The sequence below is a fragment of the Hirundo rustica genome, chromosome 15 (assembly GCF_015227805.2).
Source record: "Hirundo rustica isolate bHirRus1 chromosome 15, bHirRus1.pri.v3, whole genome shotgun sequence".
Classification (NCBI taxonomy): Eukaryota; Metazoa; Chordata; class Aves; order Passeriformes; family Hirundinidae; genus Hirundo; species Hirundo rustica.
In genome coordinates this window covers 5,175,865-5,194,736 of record NC_053464.1, presented here as the reverse complement: position 1 = coordinate 5,194,736, position 18,872 = coordinate 5,175,865, and the positions used below count along the sequence as shown (strand labels likewise).

At 43.6% G+C, this 18,872-nt stretch overlaps 2 protein-coding genes across 5 annotated transcripts in view; one reads left to right on the top strand and one right to left on the bottom strand.

The window, feature by feature from the left end:
* Nucleotide 1: 1 nt before the first annotated feature.
* Nucleotides 2-2,334, top strand: TMEM186 (transmembrane protein 186). The gene is made up of 2 exons (XM_040078762.2): nucleotides 2-21; nucleotides 671-2,334. Exons 1-2 carry the CDS (start codon nucleotides 13-15, stop codon nucleotides 1,406-1,408), a joined length of 747 nt encoding a protein of 248 aa, XP_039934696.1. The 5' UTR covers nucleotides 2-12; the 3' UTR covers nucleotides 1,409-2,334.
* Nucleotides 2,335-2,702: 368 nt separating this feature from the next.
* ABAT (4-aminobutyrate aminotransferase) overlaps nucleotides 2,703-18,872 on the bottom strand; it is a 50,783-nt gene continuing 34,613 nt past the window's right edge. For all 4 annotated transcript variants that reach the window (XM_040078758.2, XM_040078761.2, XM_040078760.2 and 1 more), the window contains exons 6-16: nucleotides 15,507-15,556; nucleotides 12,775-12,855; nucleotides 12,569-12,661; nucleotides 12,130-12,192; nucleotides 11,444-11,507; nucleotides 10,663-10,811; nucleotides 9,358-9,495; nucleotides 8,044-8,211; nucleotides 7,141-7,287; nucleotides 6,039-6,150; nucleotides 2,703-4,883 (exon numbers count right to left, since the gene is read on the bottom strand). In XM_040078758.2, the coding sequence (XP_039934692.1) occupies nucleotides 4,762-4,883; nucleotides 6,039-6,150; nucleotides 7,141-7,287; nucleotides 8,044-8,211; nucleotides 9,358-9,495; nucleotides 10,663-10,811; nucleotides 11,444-11,507; nucleotides 12,130-12,192; nucleotides 12,569-12,661; nucleotides 12,775-12,855; nucleotides 15,507-15,556 (1,187 nt within the window). In that variant the 3' untranslated portion in view covers nucleotides 2,703-4,761. The remainder of the gene's footprint in view (nucleotides 4,884-6,038; nucleotides 6,151-7,140; nucleotides 7,288-8,043; nucleotides 8,212-9,357; nucleotides 9,496-10,662; nucleotides 10,812-11,443; nucleotides 11,508-12,129; nucleotides 12,193-12,568; nucleotides 12,662-12,774; nucleotides 12,856-15,506; nucleotides 15,557-18,872) is intronic.

The window sequence follows — 18,872 nt, the reverse complement described above, 5'->3', positions numbered from 1 at the left end:
GGCGGCGGGGCCATGGCGGCGGTGAGCGCGGGGGAGCCGGGCTGGGCCGGGCTGGGCCGGGCTGTTCCCCCTTCTCCCCCTTCTCCTCCTTCTCCCCTGTCCCGTCTGCTTCCCTTTTCCCATCCCTGTCTCCATTCCGCCGCGGGCCGCTCGGTGACGGGTCCTTGCACGGACAGGTGCGCGCGTGTTGCAGCGTGGCGGGGGCAGCGCGGATCTTCCCTTCCTGCCTTTTCTCTTCAGTTCTGCGCGTTCCCATCGTCTGCTCCCTCCTTCGGCCTGCTCGCGCTCTCCTCCCCTTTACCGTGCTTGCTTAGTCCACTTTTCTGTTTCCCAGAATTTCCTGATAAGTAGTTATTTAACGAGCCGCCGATTTCACCAGGGAGAAGAGGCTTTCACTGCGATATTGCTCAGGCAGCGAGCGGCAGGGGGTGTGTAAAGGTCGGTCGTTGAGCTCACTGATAGCAGTTGTGTTAGCAAAGTTTTCCCTCTCGGTCTGCAGGGAGGGATGCGAGCACAAACACCAGTTCCCTATCAGAACACTGGTTTAGTGTTACAGTGAGATGGGGTTTGTGCTTTACTGTCTGTAGGCGCCCTAGGGACCAACTCTGAGCTCACCGATTGGGTTTTAAAGAGGACTCAAATGATGACCGGTGGGAATCTTACCTTACAGGCTTGGCTCTGCACAGTTAGGACTAAAGCCTGCACAGCACTAGCTTTTGGGAGATGTCTACAGAAGGAGCTCTGGACAAGGTCATGGAGAAGGGAAGATGCTCGCTTGCCCCGGAGTTTTGGTTCGTGGGAGCGTTTGCAGTCACAAACCCGTCAACTTCATGGTGTCGATAATTATCTCAGGAGACCACGAGAGCAGTCTGTGTGTCTGTCCCACTCGGCCTCGGCTGCTGCGGTCCAGCAGAAGGCTGTGGATGGGAGGACAGAAGAGTTCAAACTGGTCTACAGGTTCCCAGGGATAAAATACTGCAGGGTCCTGTCGAGACTGAAGCTGTTGCAGACTGCCACCTCCATGGTCATGCTGCCTCCCATCTGCTACCTCTACCTGCAGGGTCAGGTGTCTCAGAATATCCTCTTATACACAACTGGCATTGCCATCTTTGCTGGGGCAATGCTGTATGGTATGAGCTACTTTTTGAGAAGAATTATTGGATTAATCTACTTAAGTGAGACTGGACAAACCGTCAGAGTGGCCCACTTGACATTTTGGGGAAGACGTAATGATATTTACTGTCCAGTAGAGACAGTGGTGACTTTGGATGAAGTTGGAGATAGCAAGGACGAGCTACTTCACCAGTTCAAACGGTCTAACAGTGCAGATACTTTGTATTTTACAACTAAGTATGGCCAGATTGTAGACAAACAGAAGTTTACTCAAATATTTGGAAAACTTTCGTGACGCAGCAGCTCATTTCCAATGACTTTTCATGTTGCATGTTCATTGTGCTTATTGTTCCATGAAGTTATTTTACCAAACTACACACCTCTGTCCTTTTCCTCTGGAAAGCCTGCTGTAAGTGCACCCAGTGTAGGAAGTCACAGTGGTAAAGCACAGCCCACTGGATTAAAGGATTTGCAGCTTGTGTATGGTGTGAGGAGTGTCTGTTCCATGTCGGATTCAGTAACATCACAGCATTCCAAGCCTGAACTGTCCTTGGACTGTGCTGTAGGAGACCAGATTGCTGGGGCTGACCCTGGCTGTCAGTTTCAGTTGGCCTCTTTGGTTGTTATGAAACATGAAAAAGCTCTTGAAACAAAATGCGGGTGCTGCCAGAGCATCTTCACTTCAAACTCAGTGTTTCTTTTAGCTAATTTCAGGTTGGCTGGGAAGCCTCTGGAAATTAAAGCTGGTCTGGTACATCCATATGATGGGTACTGCTGAATGTCAGAGAGGGACATGCTCTTGTGTTCATGCAGTTGAGGGAACTGGGAAGGTGTCCTGGCCTCAGAGGGTCCTCCAGGATGGGAGTGGAACTGGGCAAAACAAAGGTGTGTGCTGCAGGAGACACTGCGTAGCTCAGCTGTTAAGTTAAAGGCTGGGAGAGTATTTCAGGAGCTTCTTACAGAAATTGCCATTCTTCATTGGAACGGGAAAAGCAGCACCTCTCTCCATGAAGGATTGTGGTCTTATTCCATGGTACTGGTCTGATTTCTCCTTTTCCAAAACCTCAGCAGAAATGAGGAATTTAAACCCACAAAAGAACCAAACCTATCACCTATAACATGTAACACATTTTTTGAATTGTCAGAAGCAAAGTAACTCCTTACACCCCTCTTCTAGTTCTAACTGCATTTGAAACTGGTGAATAAACTGACTCTCACCAACAATCTGGAGTGTTCTTTCCTTATTTCTTCCTCTTGTGAAGTGACACTTGTTTCTTGGCAGATCAGCAAAGGCAGTTAAGTAAGATTGTCATTTAAGTGCACGGGGTAACCTTGAATTACTATTTCTCATGTTGAACTTTTCCTAATGGGGTTCTGTGAATTTAAATTTTGGCTGACACTATGCAGCACAGCAATATCAAAATAAATCCTAATGTTCCTTGGCATAAACACCATGGCAGAAAAATACAGTGGGCTGTACAGGTAACACTGTGTTTTTTTGAGGTTTATCTTCATCAGAATGTATTTAATGTGCACTAATGGTTCAGTTTAGGCATGTACTGTGTATAAAATGAAAAGCCCTGGAGAAGTTCAATTATAAATATTTTATTTAAGAATATTGATTACACATGATTGATGTCATTTATTATGAATCTGTGTACAGTTACTAGTTACACCATGAAGTGTACTTAAGTATTTGTTTAAACATTTATTTGGCACTGTCCACAGTATGCTGTAAACAATATTAACTTTATATGCTTTAGCTGCAGTGCTTTCTATGTATTCTCTAATGATTTCATCAACATTGTACACAATTATACAGTTACTGAGTGTCAGTAAAAATTATAAAAACACCTAGAGTAGTCATAATAAAAGTGAAGATGTGGTAAGACTTCAAATTACTGGACCTTTGCTTCTGTAAAAGTACAAGACTTGCTAGAGACATTCACTAAAACTACTGCACTGATATGTTGAACAAACTAATTCCCAAAATGCTGTCAAATCCAATTCTTGGTTTGACTTTCCTTTTGCTGATAGTTTGCTTATGAGGACAGCGATGACAATGAAGTTTCGTTGAACACCAATTTTTACCGGTCCTTCCCCCAGATTTCTACAACCTCTGTTCAAAAACCTGCTCAGGTTCTGCCCAGCTGGCACCAGAATTCTGCTTTCTGCAGAGGTTTACAGAAATCCCACTGGGTTTAAGCTGGCAGAAGTGACTGTGCTTGAGTTTCCCAATACCAGTACTTTAAAATGGGAAAACCATGATTAACACTTCTCAAAGCAGGTAAGGAACCTTTTCACATTTTGGTAGCTGTATTAAACATGGAAATCTTTTAACTTCTCTGTCTCTTATTATGAACTTAAAAATTGTCGTCAGGTCCTGAAAGGGCAACTGTAAAAGTCCATTGTGGTCCCTGTTTTCTTGGTGCACAACAAAAAGTTAAACTTAGTAAACAAAATCCAGGTGCTCACAAAGAAAAAGAAAGGCACCAGATCTAGTTCAAGTCAGCCTTCAGCAAACAGTAAAGAGACATCCAAAACAATTCTCTGAAGAGAAACAAATTAATGAACTGTTGACACATTTTTTGATCCTGTGGCTTTCTAGAAGATCTCTGAAGTATCGATGACTTAGAATATACTATTAGAACAAAAATAGAATTACTTTGCATTAAAAATGTGCAGTCAGGTCTAGGCCTTCACTAGTGGCTCTGATACCAGATAATGGCATTTCTGCTTTAATTTTACAAAATACCTCAAGTATTTGTGTAGAAGTTATAATAGATAAATTAATGGCTATTGTGTGTTCTGGGCAAGTGATAAAATAATCTGGAATCATTCTAGACTGCTGGCAGAAGTGGAAGAATGTGCTTTGCATGGTTCTCTAAGCTTTGTCAAATTACATACTTCAGGGTAGAGTTTTCTCGTACAAGTCTGCTTGTAAGAGAAGTCAAAAGTTTTAAAACCCATCCATGATGAGGATGAAAGGACAAGGGCTTCAGTGCCACTTGCAGTGCTGTAGGTGTGGCTGAGGGCACCACGCCCCGTGAAGCACTGAGTGCAGGCTGGGCAGAGCTGACAGTGCCCTGACACAGTTGGTGTGGCACATGCCTGTACTCGAGGGAATAAAGCTGGAAAATACTGTGCTTGGCAGTGGTGGAAAGCAGAGCTTTCCTTGAAACACTGATTTTACTCCAGCTGCCATTAGAGAACGGCACTCTGTGTGGCAGGTGTGTGGCTCTGAGTGTTTGGCCACCCTTGTTGCTGCTTCTGGACACAAATCTACCAGGGTCACCTGGGGAAACAGACTGTACCAGGTCCTGCTCAGGCAATGGAGAGTCAGGGACACGTCTGTAGGGAGGACTCTGCAGTTAACATGGCCCAGGCCAGAAGAGGGAGGTTCTAGGGAATGCACCAGGCCACATTTTCTAGGGAATGCACAGTGAGGGACAGCTGCATGTACCTGCTGGTGACCAGTGCCAATGCTCTGCCTGGGGCACGTGTGCATGGAGCAACTTGCCTTGGGCAGGATTACAGACAGAACACAAACCTCAGTTTATGACTTTACACTTATCTTGTAAGTAGAGAAGACATGAATTAATGCAAACTAATTTCATAATCAGCTGTTCAGTGCGAGGGAACTGCTTTTTACTTGAAGTTTGCTAAGATGTCGCTGAAAATGTTCAGAAAGAGGTGCGCGTGGTGATCCTTGAAGATCAGTGTTGGACGAAAACGGATGGATCTGTCTCCACAGCCTCCCAGAACAACACCTGAAATGAGAACAGAATAGGTCCCATCTAGTCATTTCCATCTTTGTCAAATATCCAGAAAAATTCAGGTCTCTGAATGAGGATACCCCCGCTGTGGAAGGCCAACAGAAGCTCCCCAAATCCTGCTAGCCACACCATGATACAGCACATTGTGGTGTGAATGGCCTCAAGCTTCACAGCAGCTTAGAACACTGTGAGTGCCTGGAGCTGTTCTGTAAAACACGTGGAGTATTGGGACTAATCCTGACAGCAAGGGAAAGAATCCATCCAGCACAGAGCTCAAACAGCATCCGAGACTTCAGAGCTGCAGTACTTTCCTGGTCAAGTATCTTGGTGCCACAACAAGACACAGGAGGTTTTCTCAGCATTGGTTTTTAAATGAATTAGTTTCTAATGACAAGTTTTAATGATAGTGCCTGTAAACATCTCCCTGCAGTGCTTTAAATGCACTTTTTAGCCCAAAATCAATTCTGAGAAATGTTTGAGCAACGAGAACACATATTACTAAACTGAGCTTACCCTGCCTCAAAGCAGACCCCTGATTTACCATGAAACAAACCACTTGCCTTCTCTCCCTGCTGGCTTAGCTCCCAAGAATGAAAAAAATGTGTCTTTTACACTCTAAAACCCAAGGTTCCCCTCTTGATACCTGGGCCAGTCTGCAGCTGTTAAGTTCTGTGGGAAAAGAGGGATGTCATTGTAGATCTGTGCCCATTTTAGGCACTCATACTCCATTATTAGGTATTCCTAGGTATAGGAATGATGTATTTATAACACTCATCATTCTTCTCCCTGTGTTTTCCTGAGTGATATTAACTATCTTCTAACTTCCCTGTTTCTAGAAGTCCATGGGCACCTAAACTCACTGCAGAGGACCCTGAACCTGATGTCACAAAAACTCATGCCCTACACAGACCTCTTCCAGTAACCTCAGACCTGCAGAGACTGGTAAATATGTGCACACCATACAACAGACTGCTCTGAGGTCTCTGACAACAAGTATCTCCAGAAAAGTTTAAATCCAACTTTGTCATTCCACTACTGTCCTGTGATACTGAAATACTCATACATGATAAAAAAAGGGAAATGTGAAGCATTACCTTCACATGTGAATGCTTTGTCACATGAAGCTCATCCACACACAATGTTTCTTACCTTTGTTTCTGGCTATTGTAATTAACTTGTTTCTAGTTGCATCATTTGGAGTGTCAAACGAACAGAATGTTCCTCTTCCTCTCACTCTGCTGATGAGATGGGGGTAACGAGCCTGCACAGACAGGAGAGACAAGCACATGGCAGGTGCTGCAACAGAGGGCACCTGGTGGCAAGCCTGGCTCTGCCAGGTGGAAACCCTGCTGCCTCCTCGCTCCGCTGGAGTGGAGCATGGCTCACATGGCCTCATGTCCTGCTCAGCCTGCAGAGCCCAGCACAGAGCAGGGAGGGAGAATGAATCTGATCCATCAGCTGGGCCAAGTAAAATATTCTTTGGAACAAAAGTAACACACCTTATTTACATCTATAGTGGAAAACCTGAGCATGAACCATCTGCACTGGGGCTACAAACCAGCTCATTCTTACCCTGCCCTGAGACACTTGCCAGTAGCATCTGCATCACTTATCTCAATCATAATCCTCATCTTTTGGAAAAGCAATCTTTTGGACAGGGCTAGTTGTATTCTGGCCATCCAAAGTATGAGATTATAGTAGTTTCTGTTCTCCTGCCTGCTATGTTTTAAAGGTGTGGAGAGAGCAGAGACTGTGTTTGGGATTATTCTATGCAAAATGCCTTTGAGAGGTGAGCACCTGCAAGCTTATCCTTAAATGCCTGTTTGTAGAGCTCCACAGTAGAAGCTGTAAGGAATTTCCCTTAAACAAGGGAGGGAAAGATACAATTTTCTTATTTCAACAGCCCAGCAGAATTGGAACAAAATATGAAAGCACCTTCCTTTAAAAAGAACTTCAGGACAAGGAAATACCAGCTGCTTACGGTAACAAAACCTTCTAGCAGTACCAGATATTTTGGGGATCATCCTTTATATTGGATTAAGCTACATAAACCTAGCATTTTTAAGTCAGCAAAAGAAAGTTTACTTTAATTCCAAATGGAACACAGTTATTCAGGCCTGTGTTGAAGTTACTAATAACGGTCTAGACCCCAGCTGGAGTTTCTCGGTCCAAGTGTTTAAACTGGGTGAGGTCAGATCCTCCTTCAGCAGCTAATTTCTCCTTCTTACCTACAATCCTTCCAAACACTTACCTGCAAATCCAGCAGCCCAGTCAGCAGCGCTTTCCCAGCGTGAGTTGCATTGTTTAGAAGGTCTTCTGTTTTAATAACCTTAATGACTTCAGCAAGCATAAGGTTCTTGGATGGATCTCCAAGCCAGGTGTTAAAAATCCGGTAGGGCTTGGGAAAGGGCAGAAAAGGAGTTGTGGAACATGTTAACAGGCAAATCACTATAAATTAAGAAAACCAAGGCATCACACTGGCAGTACAAACACGTGGTTTATGAAAAGGCATGCACTAGTCTCACCAACCCCCCCCCCGTTTTTTATGTTGTAAAGCAAAATCCCATTGCTGAGCTGAAACACAGGGCGATTACTTCATGCTTCTCATTTAGTGCACTCTGTCTTGCTACTCTGACATCTCACTCAAACACACCTATAGATGACCGGAAATCAGCATCATCTATACAGTTTTTACATCAAGCTTTATGTTCTTCTCCTTAATTTGACTTTTTTTTTTTTTTTTTTAAATTTTTATTTTTATTTATTACATCTAAAATGTCATTAGTGCAAAGCAGAAATCTTGCTGACAGAATCTGTAATGCTGACATACAAGCTCTGAAATTCCCAAGTTGCCCTGCAGGAGAAGGTGTCAGTTTGTGGTTGGATTTTGTACTGATGTTTATTCCATTAGGTTTAACGCAGTTCTCCTCTTCCCCCCTACCAGCTTTATGACCTTGGTGATTGACAACAACTGGAATAAAGGTGAAGAGGTGATGATAATTGTTGTTTGAGCACACAGCAGGTTTCTGTAAAACAGCAGTCCCATCCAGCTGAACCTGCACTGCTGGAGGAAACCTTGTCCCTTCCATGGATCCAGCCACTCCTCAGGGGGTCACCAACTAGCACAGAGTTCAAGTTTCATCAAAAATCTTACAGCGTTTGGCCTGAACTCCTCTTTGTGGAAAAATCCTCCTGTCATCATCTTCTTACTGAATGTTACCACATCAGCTGGGTCATCCAGGCCCCAGTGCTCGTGTGCCCAGAACTTCCCCGTGCAGCCACCTCCTGTCTGCACCTCGTCCACCAGGAAAGCACAGCCATGCTGCAGAGACAGAGTGAGGAGCAGGGAATGTGAGCTCTCCTTCCCAAACCAGAAACACCTCCCTTAGAGAACACATCAACACAAGCCAAGCACAGGCAACACCCCTCCTTCCTCTCCCTTCAGTGCCCCAAGCTCCCCTCCTCAACCCCTCCACCACAGCCACTCGTGTCAGATTTCACAGTTAAAAATTCAGCTGTTTTTTTAGGAAGGCACTAGAAACTTGTTTTCTACCCATACTCATCAAGTACATGTTTTTATTTCTGGAGGATACCTGAAAACATCTGGGAGGAGCAGAGGTGGCATTTTCAAAGCCCCTGAGGGAAGCAGAGTGTCATTTCTAGGGGCTTTGTTTGTTTGACACATGAAGTCTCCCCCCAGTCAGAGCTGGGCATTATGTGGCACAGAGGCAGTACCAGCAGCATGAGCTGGGCAGTTTAGGGGGCATGAGAAGCTGCCTTTTCAGACAACTCTGCTGGAAGAACTATTCATGTGAGCTGGCAATGTGGGGTTTTTATGTGAAGGACTATTTTGTCCAAACTTTCTAACAGGGACAGCAAGCTATATCATAATACTGTATTTAAAAACAATGCCTAAGTACTTTTGGCAGCATCTCTTCAGCACACAGATGTTTTGAGGGAAAAGAAAAGGCTGGATGAAGTATTACTGAGGGTCACAGCTTCTAAATAGATGACTTTACATTCCAAGTACCAAGACATCTGTCCTTTTCATTGTTTTATTGGAACATCAGCATTATGGCTGGACTCAAGCTGTGTTTCAGCTTTTTTGTTTTTGCAATTAAAAGCATGTCATTAAAAATTTATACTTTTCACAACCTGCTTCTTCAGAAATGAGAACCTCCTCAACCAACTAGCATGATCACCTAAAGAATGCACCTGCAAAATTCATAGCTAATGAATCAGAGCAATTTCTCTCTCAGTTTGAAATGAGAAGGTAATTTATTGGATTGAGGAAACCATTAGATGTGAATCAAATGGAAGAGAGCAGGGATTGCTTGTACCCTGACTGCTGCCAAGGAGGCCTCCAAGAGCCTGGGGCAGTGCAAAGCCTCTGGACACACCCACAATGTGTGGGTGATGTTTAGCTACCACTAAGTAGCTCTGAGTGCCCAGAGAAATGTTTTATTACCTTTCTGGCAATATCTCGTAGCTTTCTGAAGAAGTCATCTGAAGCATGATTGTCCCCACCCTCCGACTGTATCGGTTCCACAATGATTCCAGCCACAATCTTCTTCTTTTTCCTGTACTTTACAATCAGGTCTTCCACCTGTAAATCAAACACTTATGGTACATCCTCCTTGCAGAACATTTGTACATTTCCTCCCAGCCAGATTAAATCTCATCAGAACTTCAACTTTGCATGGACGTTTCTGGCTATAAAGGTACCAGGTGGCACAAAGGACTAACGAGTGGTTCCTCCAGCATTAAACACTGCCTTCTTGTTGCTGAATTGGTTTAAATCATGTCCTAATCACACTGTAACTAATTGCACATTTACCTACAGTGTTGTGAAAGCTCTAGCCAGGTTCAGCTGGCAGTGTGCTGAGCTCCACTGTGGCTCACTGTGCCACTGCTGTCATTCCACCTAAGTGATATGGAAGGGTTTTGTGGCAGAAACCAAAACTCTCCTAATGTATTAGAAGAGATAATCTGGAAAATTCACTATTTCCAGTCACCCACTTCACACATATTAAAATTAATCAGATGAAATAGTGCAAAAATCCTGTTGTTGTAAGGGGCTGATAGATTATTCTCATTAACCTCCTAATGCCAGTTGCTGCAATTAATGGTGTGTTTGTGCTTGAAATCCCCCTCACAGCCCCTGCAGGCTGAGCAAAGCAATGGTTTCCAAAGGGGGCCAGTAAGCCAAGCACAGGCTTGCTAAGAAAACGTTTGGCTTTTTGGTTTGTTTGTTTGTTTTTAAAATAATGGCTTCCAGCATTGCATTTCTCCCACCAAAGCTACCCTGGAGCAGCCCCAGGGAAGCCATTTGCTGTGCTTTCTGTGTTCTCTGGAGTGAGGCAGGTTTGGCTAAGTGGACTCACAGGTCCAGCCCTGCACAGTCAGAGCTTTCCGCCAGAATCTGCCATGGAAAAGCTGGAAAGGCTGAAATACTGTTAGAGGTTCTCTCTGCAGAGAGGGTTATCCACACTGTGCTCTCAGCCCATGGCCCTTGGGCAAGAGCTGGCAGACGAGGTCACTGTGATACAATGAAGTTCTGAGGGTGAAATTTCACTTTGGTGTCACTCAGGCAGCCCTTTATTCCAGTAAGCTGGCAGGGAGAAGGGTCTGACTGTAAACAACACTGAATGCTGGTCCAATCACAGGCTGTTCCAATCCTGAAAACATTCTTTTAGTGAAAAGCTCTAATCCCACCAACACTATTCATTATTTCCAATCAAAAACAACAGAGAGCTGCCAGGGAATTTTTTACCTCCTCTAAACAACGGGCTTCTTCCTGTTGATTCTCTTTCACAAAGTCTTCCAGGGGATACTTTAGCCTTGGAAATGGAGCAATAGGCCAGTCCAGTGAGGGAATGTCCAGTTTGTGAATTGCTTTAGAGTGAGTTGTAGCTAAGCAACCTAAGCCCAGAGAGGGAAAAATTAAAATAATACCCATCTAGGGCCAATACAAGAAAAAAGCTACCAAGAGGTGAAAAATGGCCAGACTGTAGAATTCTCTTAACTGCTCTGTTTTTACTGTCTTCTGAAATACTGGGTAGTTGGATTTAGTCAGACTCAAATGGATTGCTCTAGATTTTAAGCACCAGTTTCCACATGTGCTGCTCCAGAAGAGCAGGAGAACCTCTGTCAGTCTGAACAGGTTGCTCAGATGAGGTGGGTTTCATCCCTCCAAAGACAACTGCTCACCAAGCTCACAGTTACAGCACTCTCAAGGTAACATGCTTAGAACAGGGACTCAGCTGATATAAACCAGTAAACGTAAATGACAGCATGTTTGTGGTGATTTTACCCCAGGAGTTAGATTTTCATGAGTACAGACAGGAAACTGTGGATTCAGAATGAAAGTCAGACCGTGTCTGAAAAGAATTTTTCAAAAACCATAAAATCAATTTCTACTGTCACTCAAACATTCCAGTACTGGTGGGGCTTCCAAGGCAAACCTAATGAGCCCACAGCTTCTCCACTGGTACAATGTGTCTAAGGACAAGCACAGCAGGCTGAGGGGCGAGGGGGGACAGGGGACAGCTTACCCAGGGTCCTGCCGTGGAAGCCGCCCATGAAGGAGAGCATGGCGTAGTCAGGGCAGCCAGGGGGCTGCAAGCAGAGCACACAGTGGGGTCAGCGAGGAGCTCACATCCCCCTCACTGCCCCCCGAGCCCCTCTTCCACCAGGCACCACAAACTGTTACAGCCTCCCCTTCAACAAGTACATGGGTCACCCCTAAACCCACCCCAGCTCCCAAACCCCGTACATTGGTCACCCCTAAACCCACCCCAGCTCCCAGACCCCGTACATTGGTCACCCCTAAACCCACCCCAGCTCCCAAACCCTGTACATTGGTCACCCCTAAACCCACCCCAGCTCCCAGACCCCGGCACTCATGCGGATGAATCCCTGGTGGTTTATGTTGGCCTGACATCACTGCACAGGTGAGCTCACACCCCCCTTTTACAGAGATTAGGAGCACAGGTTTGTGGGGTGGCACTGGGGCTGTGGGGGCTCAGTGAGGAGAGGCTGGGGCTCCCCTGTGCTGCACCCCATGCATTCCTGACGAGTCCCTGATATTTGCTGGGAGCAGTCTGTATTTCACCATTTCCTAAATGCACAAAGCCCAGATCCCACTTCACACGTCGCAAACCAAACGTTTCCTCCCAATCTTCCCTTCCAAGCCCAAACCACTGATACATCTGTAGGTGTGGTAAAGAACAAATGTTACCTGGTTAATCATGCAAGATTCTAGTTCTTCTTTCGTGACATTATTATGGCCCCTCTCCTTGTTCTGCAAAAAACCCAAACAACCCAACGTGAGTGTTCTTGTAGCTGTAACCAATGCATTTATGGCTGAACCACAAACCTGTAATGCTGGTATTCAAGACTGGAGTCAAGGAAGACCCTGACTATGACTTTCACACGCTGACTACAATCTGCATTTTCTTTATTTCCTTTCCTTTATAACTTCTAAAGTTGTGTCGATAAAAAGTAAAAGCTTAGATAAAGACATTTTAATAAAGATTTTATACTAGATTGAATATAAAGAACATCATGAGCAAGACAACCCCCAAGCCTCACTCTGTTTTGCAGTAACAATTCTGATTATGAGTAAGTACATCATTTCTACATCTACACCTACAAAAATATCCTAATGTTTTACTTACTCTGTACCACATGAATATTGTTTTAAAGGCATTTTCATTAGAGCACGATCCACAAGACATGGTTATCACCTGTGACAAACCCTTAGGAGCCACCTGTCAGCAAAGACAGAAAATTACTCTTGAAATATTGAGCACAAGTGTAGTGCAAAGTGAAAAGAACAGCAATGACAATAATAGTGATCAGTCCACAGGTATCTCAAACTTACTGATAGCAAAGACTCCTTCAGCTTTTCTGTAAAGTTCTCTGGAGGTAAAATCCCTAGGGCAGGTCTGTTGATAAAAGTGCTCTAAAAAGACAAAGGAAGAGGAATTGTTAGGTCTTACTATCACATGGAAAATATGTTGATATCAAAGCAGATTATAAATACCAGGCAGAAATCTGTATCATGGCACAAGTAGTTTTAAGCTAGCGAATACTATTCCTGCCTTAGCATATGTTTTTCTGTCTAATCCTTACTACTTTATTCTTGCAGGACCCCTTAGGAAAGGTGCACACTAACTCACACTGGAATTTCCTCTTCAATATTGCCATTTTAGCTGCTCAATCTCAGTTTTCCTTATACACAGCAAATATGCTTTAAAATCTTTATTATTTGCTTTCAGTTTGAGTAGCTAAATTAAGTTAGGCTAGCAGCACTTTCATCCTTGTTGAACTTCAAGACAGACCATTTTGGAACACTGGGAAGGCGGAACCAGGCTCCAGGCTCTTCAATGGAAGATGAGAAGCCATGGGCACGAATCAAAGCATCATTAGTACTGATTTGGGTATAGGGAAAAGGTTTTGCAGGAAGAGAACAGTGAAGCAGTGAAATAAGCTGCTCTTTCGGAGGTCTTCAAGGTCCCAGACAAAGCCCTGAGCACCCTGGTCTCATCTCACAGCCACCCATCTTGGAGCAGGAGGTTGGCCAAGAGACCACCTGAGGTTCCTCCCAGCTTCAGTGGTGCTGTGAACTGGCCACATCAGGATTCACACCTTTGGGAAAGGTAATTCTGGTGTCAGGGAACAGCAGCCTGCAGCCCACACAGGGGGTTCTAAGGAGCAGCTCTGGAAAAAGCCCCTCAGCCTCCCCAGTCCCCTAATGGAGATGAATGTCACATTTACACCATTAATTTAAATTGTGTCACGGATTAAAGTTGATTCATTGCTGCTCTTAGTCTTTGTGGGTAATCTTATTTGATCATACCGTGCTACTCTTTATTTTAAATTAAATTTTCTCAGAGAAGGACATGCTCAATAAATTTGCCAACTGCCAAGCAGCTTTATTTGCCCTTTTCTTTTGTTTGTTGCCTTTCTTGTTGAACAAGTAATGGCTGAAATTAAAGGTTGAGCTTTGATAAGTTAAGTCTCAATGTGTCTCCAGAGGGGACACACAGCCTCTCCCAAAACACTCATATTTTCAGTGCAGCTCAAGCTTGCACATTTATCAGCATCCTTCAGTCCTCCTCCTCAACACAAATATTCATTCCAAGACGTGTGAGGCACAGCAAGAGGTGTAAGTGGTCACACCGCACCTGTAAGGATATTTCCTCAGGATTCTTAGGAAAAACCAAGTATCACACAAGACACAACTCTGGATGAGCTAGGAATTTCTAAACTAAGTGTCTTACTTCAAAAACACAGTTTCAACAGACTCAGGCTCAAAAGAAAACCTAAGCAAGGACGTTAATGACAGGTTAACACAATTTTTTTGTTTAGTGGCTATGAGAAATATTACTTGACTTTTTATCTCAGTTCAGAAGTAAATTTTCATATCAAGTCAAAAAGAGAAGACCACAAATTTGTTGTGAATTTGATTATGGGTTGTCACAGTCAACTGACAACATTTGCCATTAAGCAGAGAAGTGTTCTTTTCTTTTGTAGTTAATGAGGTACCCAGAACTGAGAAAAATAGAACATTGACATCAAGCTGCCAAGGGCTCAAAGAAACAGATGCACATTCTGTGTTTATAGCTGGCTATAGAGAGGGTATGTGGAGCATTCCAGACAAACCAAATAAAATCTTCCTCCAGGAAAACACCACAATCCCTCTGCTAACACTAACTGAAGTTGTGCCACTCGTGTGGAACTTTGGAGGAGTTCCTTCACTGCAGGCTTCCAGGAGTGTCACCCAGTGGGCAGATCAACAACTGCCACCAGTAACAGGGCTTTTTGATTTTTTTAATTGGTTTGGAGATTTTTGGGTTTTTTTTCTGTTTGTTTTTTAAATCTGACTTTGCCCACTGCTGCATTATAGTGAAGATATTCTCAGGAATCAACTTTATGAGTTAATATAAATATTCATAAATACTAGACCTTCTAAAATATCCAGATCTGCCTTTAATACCTCTGATAACTCCAGCATTTCTAGTCCTGGTACTTTTTTTTTTTTTTTTTTTCTTGAAGTACTTTAGTCCTGGGAAAGGCAGAATTTCTCACCTGAAGACATGACTGCTCCATAAAGGAAATCAGCTCAGGAAAGTCAAATGTCTGCATTTCTTTGTCCTGCTGGAATGCACTTAGGAGATGGGAATCAGCCACTATCCCCAGCTTCAAAAAAACCCCTGAACTTCCCACAGCATTCCAGATGTAGGGCACCATGGCCAAGACACTGCATCCTCTCTCAAGGTTTTGGGCTTGCTTTCAGGCTCAAAAATCGTCAGAAAACCTTAAATGGTTAACTTGAGACAGTATATCTGAACTATGATTTAAATGTGGCTGCAAATATATCAAGTACTTGCACCACCCAAATGTTTACTTTTTGTAAAACTTCCCAGAGGCTTTGGTGTCTTCTTAAACACTACAAAGCCCTTTTCATCTATTGAGAAGTAAAGCAAGCAGTTCCTATCATACATTAAATGGAACCATTAGCATTCACTATCAATCTAAGAAAAAAAAGAGAAAGCCCACAACAAAGAGAGAGAGAACTCCTTCACGTACTTCATGTTCTAATTCACTTACCAAGTTCTGTGGCTGCTGTAAAAGCTTTATCAGAGAGGGATGGCTGTAACCTAATTAAAAAGAACAAAGGAAGAAAGCAAGCAGTTTTTATCCAATTTCAATGCAAAGCATAGTCAAGAGAATAACCATAAGCTAATGCTTGACTGTTTATGTGTAACTTGTGTATTTTTAACTACTAATAATGGGATTTCTTTTGAAGTAGGACAAAGCTCTGGGCTCTCTGTTCCTCAGCAGCCTGGCTGGATGCAGGGCCCAGCACAGCACTGCTCTTGGGAGCTGTGGCACACCCATTTTCTTACTTTGACACAGTTTTGCTTGGAAAAAGATGCAACCGTTTATATTTCTTACTAAGAAACTAAGATAGCTTCAGTTTTAATGCAATGAAGGTGCTTAATTTATACCCATTGACAGTCTACAGGGTAACTTGCTTGCTTAGAGGCAAAACCAATTTATTTGCTGTTAAAAAAAAATAATCTTCAAAGGAAGCCAAAAAATTCATTTTAAGCCTGATCTCTAATGTACGAAAATGCCAGTGCCAGAGATTAACATAATGTTTTAAATTTCCTTGTAGAAACAGTTGGAAATCTCATCTTCCCTACTGCTCAAGAAGTCAGACCACAGTAATTTTGTTACAAAAGCTTTATGTGCTTCTGAATCCCCATTCCAGTGGAATGACAACAGCCCTGATTATCCTGTTTGAGCAATGGAGCATTAGCTGACTGTGTTAACAAATCCATTATAAATTCAATTTTGAATATTTTAGCTGAAAACAAGAGACTATCCATATTGTTTTAGCAGCATGTTGTGCTGATGAATCTGTTCAAATTATTATGAAGAGATAATAACAGTGGCTATTTGGGACACAGATCAACTAAATCTGCATGGCATCTGCTGTCATGGGAAGAGCTGTTGTTCAGCTAGAGGGAATGACACATTGAGAGCTGCATGCTTGAGAACTGCACCTGTGGCTGTCCCTGAGAGCCCCTTTGAGAGTAAATCAAGTGTTTAAGAAATCTTCAAAGTGCACAGAAGTTTGTTATAAACAGCTGCTATTGTTTAGGAAGCTCAAGGATCAGCTCTGGTGTTGCTTGTGAGGATTTGTAATGCTGCTGTTAGTGTTACCATATGTGAAAAATCTTTGTATCCTCTCTTATTATACCACCAACTTCTATTACCCCTGATTTACCCTTTTGCACACACACAGAATCTCTTTTCCATTCTCTTCCCTTCAGGCCAGGTGGTCTGGTCCTCATCCTTGTGCCTCCTCAGAGGGGCTCCAGTGAAGGGAGGGAGGATCCTCAAAGCCCAGCCGCCGAGGCAGTCAGGCAGCGTGACAGAAGCTGAGCTGGCATGTGGGTTCACAGTCAGGAGCTAACACCAGGAAGAGCTAAATGCTTGAATAACCATTATATAACTGTGGCAGAGAAGTCAAACAGCTCCAGGCTGGCAAGGCAAACAGGCACTGACTCGTTTCAATGCCATGACCAGCACGAGAGTCTGCAGAGTTACAAATGCGCTCTCAGAGGTGACTGAGCTGGCTCTGAGGAAGGGCACCTGCTCCATCACTCTTGCTGTGTGTCTGGAGCAGTGTGACAGGAACGTACATGGCCTCCAGGCTCATGAATGTGCCTGTCTGCAAAAGGAAAAACAACTGGAGCCTGCTAAAATAATGAGATGGAGAAAGCCCAAAGAATCATCTGAACTGAGCAGCAGGCTGCTGTCAATAATATCAAACGACACCTCTCTGCATCTCCCCAAACATAAGTGACCTTCCCAGCACTGACAAACGCATTGTTTCATTTGTTATTCCAGGATGTTTGCTGGCAAACACGTCAATAACATCCCTCTTGCATTTGGCTCTATGGGGTTTCTAACTCTATTAGACAGAATAGATGCAGGATGAAAGGAACTATGCTGTGCTACAACTGCCCATGAAAGTGTGGTAAAAAACTATTTTAATTTTTGTTTTTCAGCAAGAGAGAGCCCAGAGCATCTTTGCCTAGAGGTTTTTTATACTTTATTTCTTATCTCTCCACGCAAGCACTTATTACTTCTCAACCTCTGCTGATAAATATATTCTAGCGTAACAGATCATTATTAAATCTTGGGGAGTCCTGACAGATTCATGCAAGGTTTTATTGGATTTACTTGCAGAAAGATAAGCACAGATGACTAACAAGCACCTTTTGATCTTGTTTTGCTTTCCCAATCCAGGCCCTACCTCTGTCACCAAGAGGGACATTATTAGTAACCTGGGCAGCTTCAGATAATCTTGTCATTCAGCACAACTGAAACATATAAATTAATGTTGTGTGTTGGACTTAGGTCAGCCTGTAAGTATTAAATTTCCATCTACTCTGGGGTGCTGCACATCCCAGAGCCATTACCTGAGAAGGAGCAAGAAGCACTGTACTGCAGCTCCTTTGGGACTGAGGAACATGTTCCCTAGAATAAAAACCCAGCTTGTCCTCAGGAAGGCATTGCCTCGTGTGAAGGAGGAACTACATGGCTTAGGAGGGTCAGTCACAGCACTGCAGTCTTGTCCTGTGTCACCGTTTTCAATCAACCAGAGAAAGTAAAGTGCAGAGCCCTTGCCCATTAAGAAGATATTTCCTCCATAACACTTCAATATTTTACACACAAGACTATATTAAAGGAGGTATTCTTGCAGCATCCAGCACCAGAAGGTCAGAAAGCCTCAGTGCACAGTCTGTATAATTTCATTCTTTTGGAGTATGCACTGACTTTCACACTTTGGAGTGTGCATTTGACTACATGACCAAGACTTGTTTCTCCAAATCAATTTCTTGTGTGAAGAATGGGAAGCCTAAACACTAAATGCATCTCCCTTCCTAGAAACCTAAAATCCAAGCTCACTGGCATACAAGCATTATGCTCCTGGAAGATTCGAAGTAGTGAGAACTTGTGTTGGGGGAAATAAGCTACAGACCTTGTAGGGTTCTGGAATGATTACACTGATGGAGTGCTTTAGGACAGCAAAACCATTGGCTGCAGAGAAGACTGGGATAAGTGAACATCCATCCCAGTCACAAGGTCTTAGATGCCAAAAGTTTGGCCATAACTTGAGTATCATCAAATTGTTTCCCAGGAAAGGAGGCCTGTAGGGATGATTTTGAATCATCACAGTTTCTATACATAGCACAAGATCTACCTTTGAAATTATCCCAGCACTTCTGCTCTTTTTGCTTCTGCAGAGGTGTATTTTTAAGCAGCTGAGAGGAACCATGGATGAGGTGCAAACAAACTGGACTGAACTGAACTCCTACTGAAGCCTGTATGCCTTGCAGCTGGGGCTCACATTTGTGCCTTGCCTCTGCTTGAAAGGCTTCCCAAAGCAATCAGCTG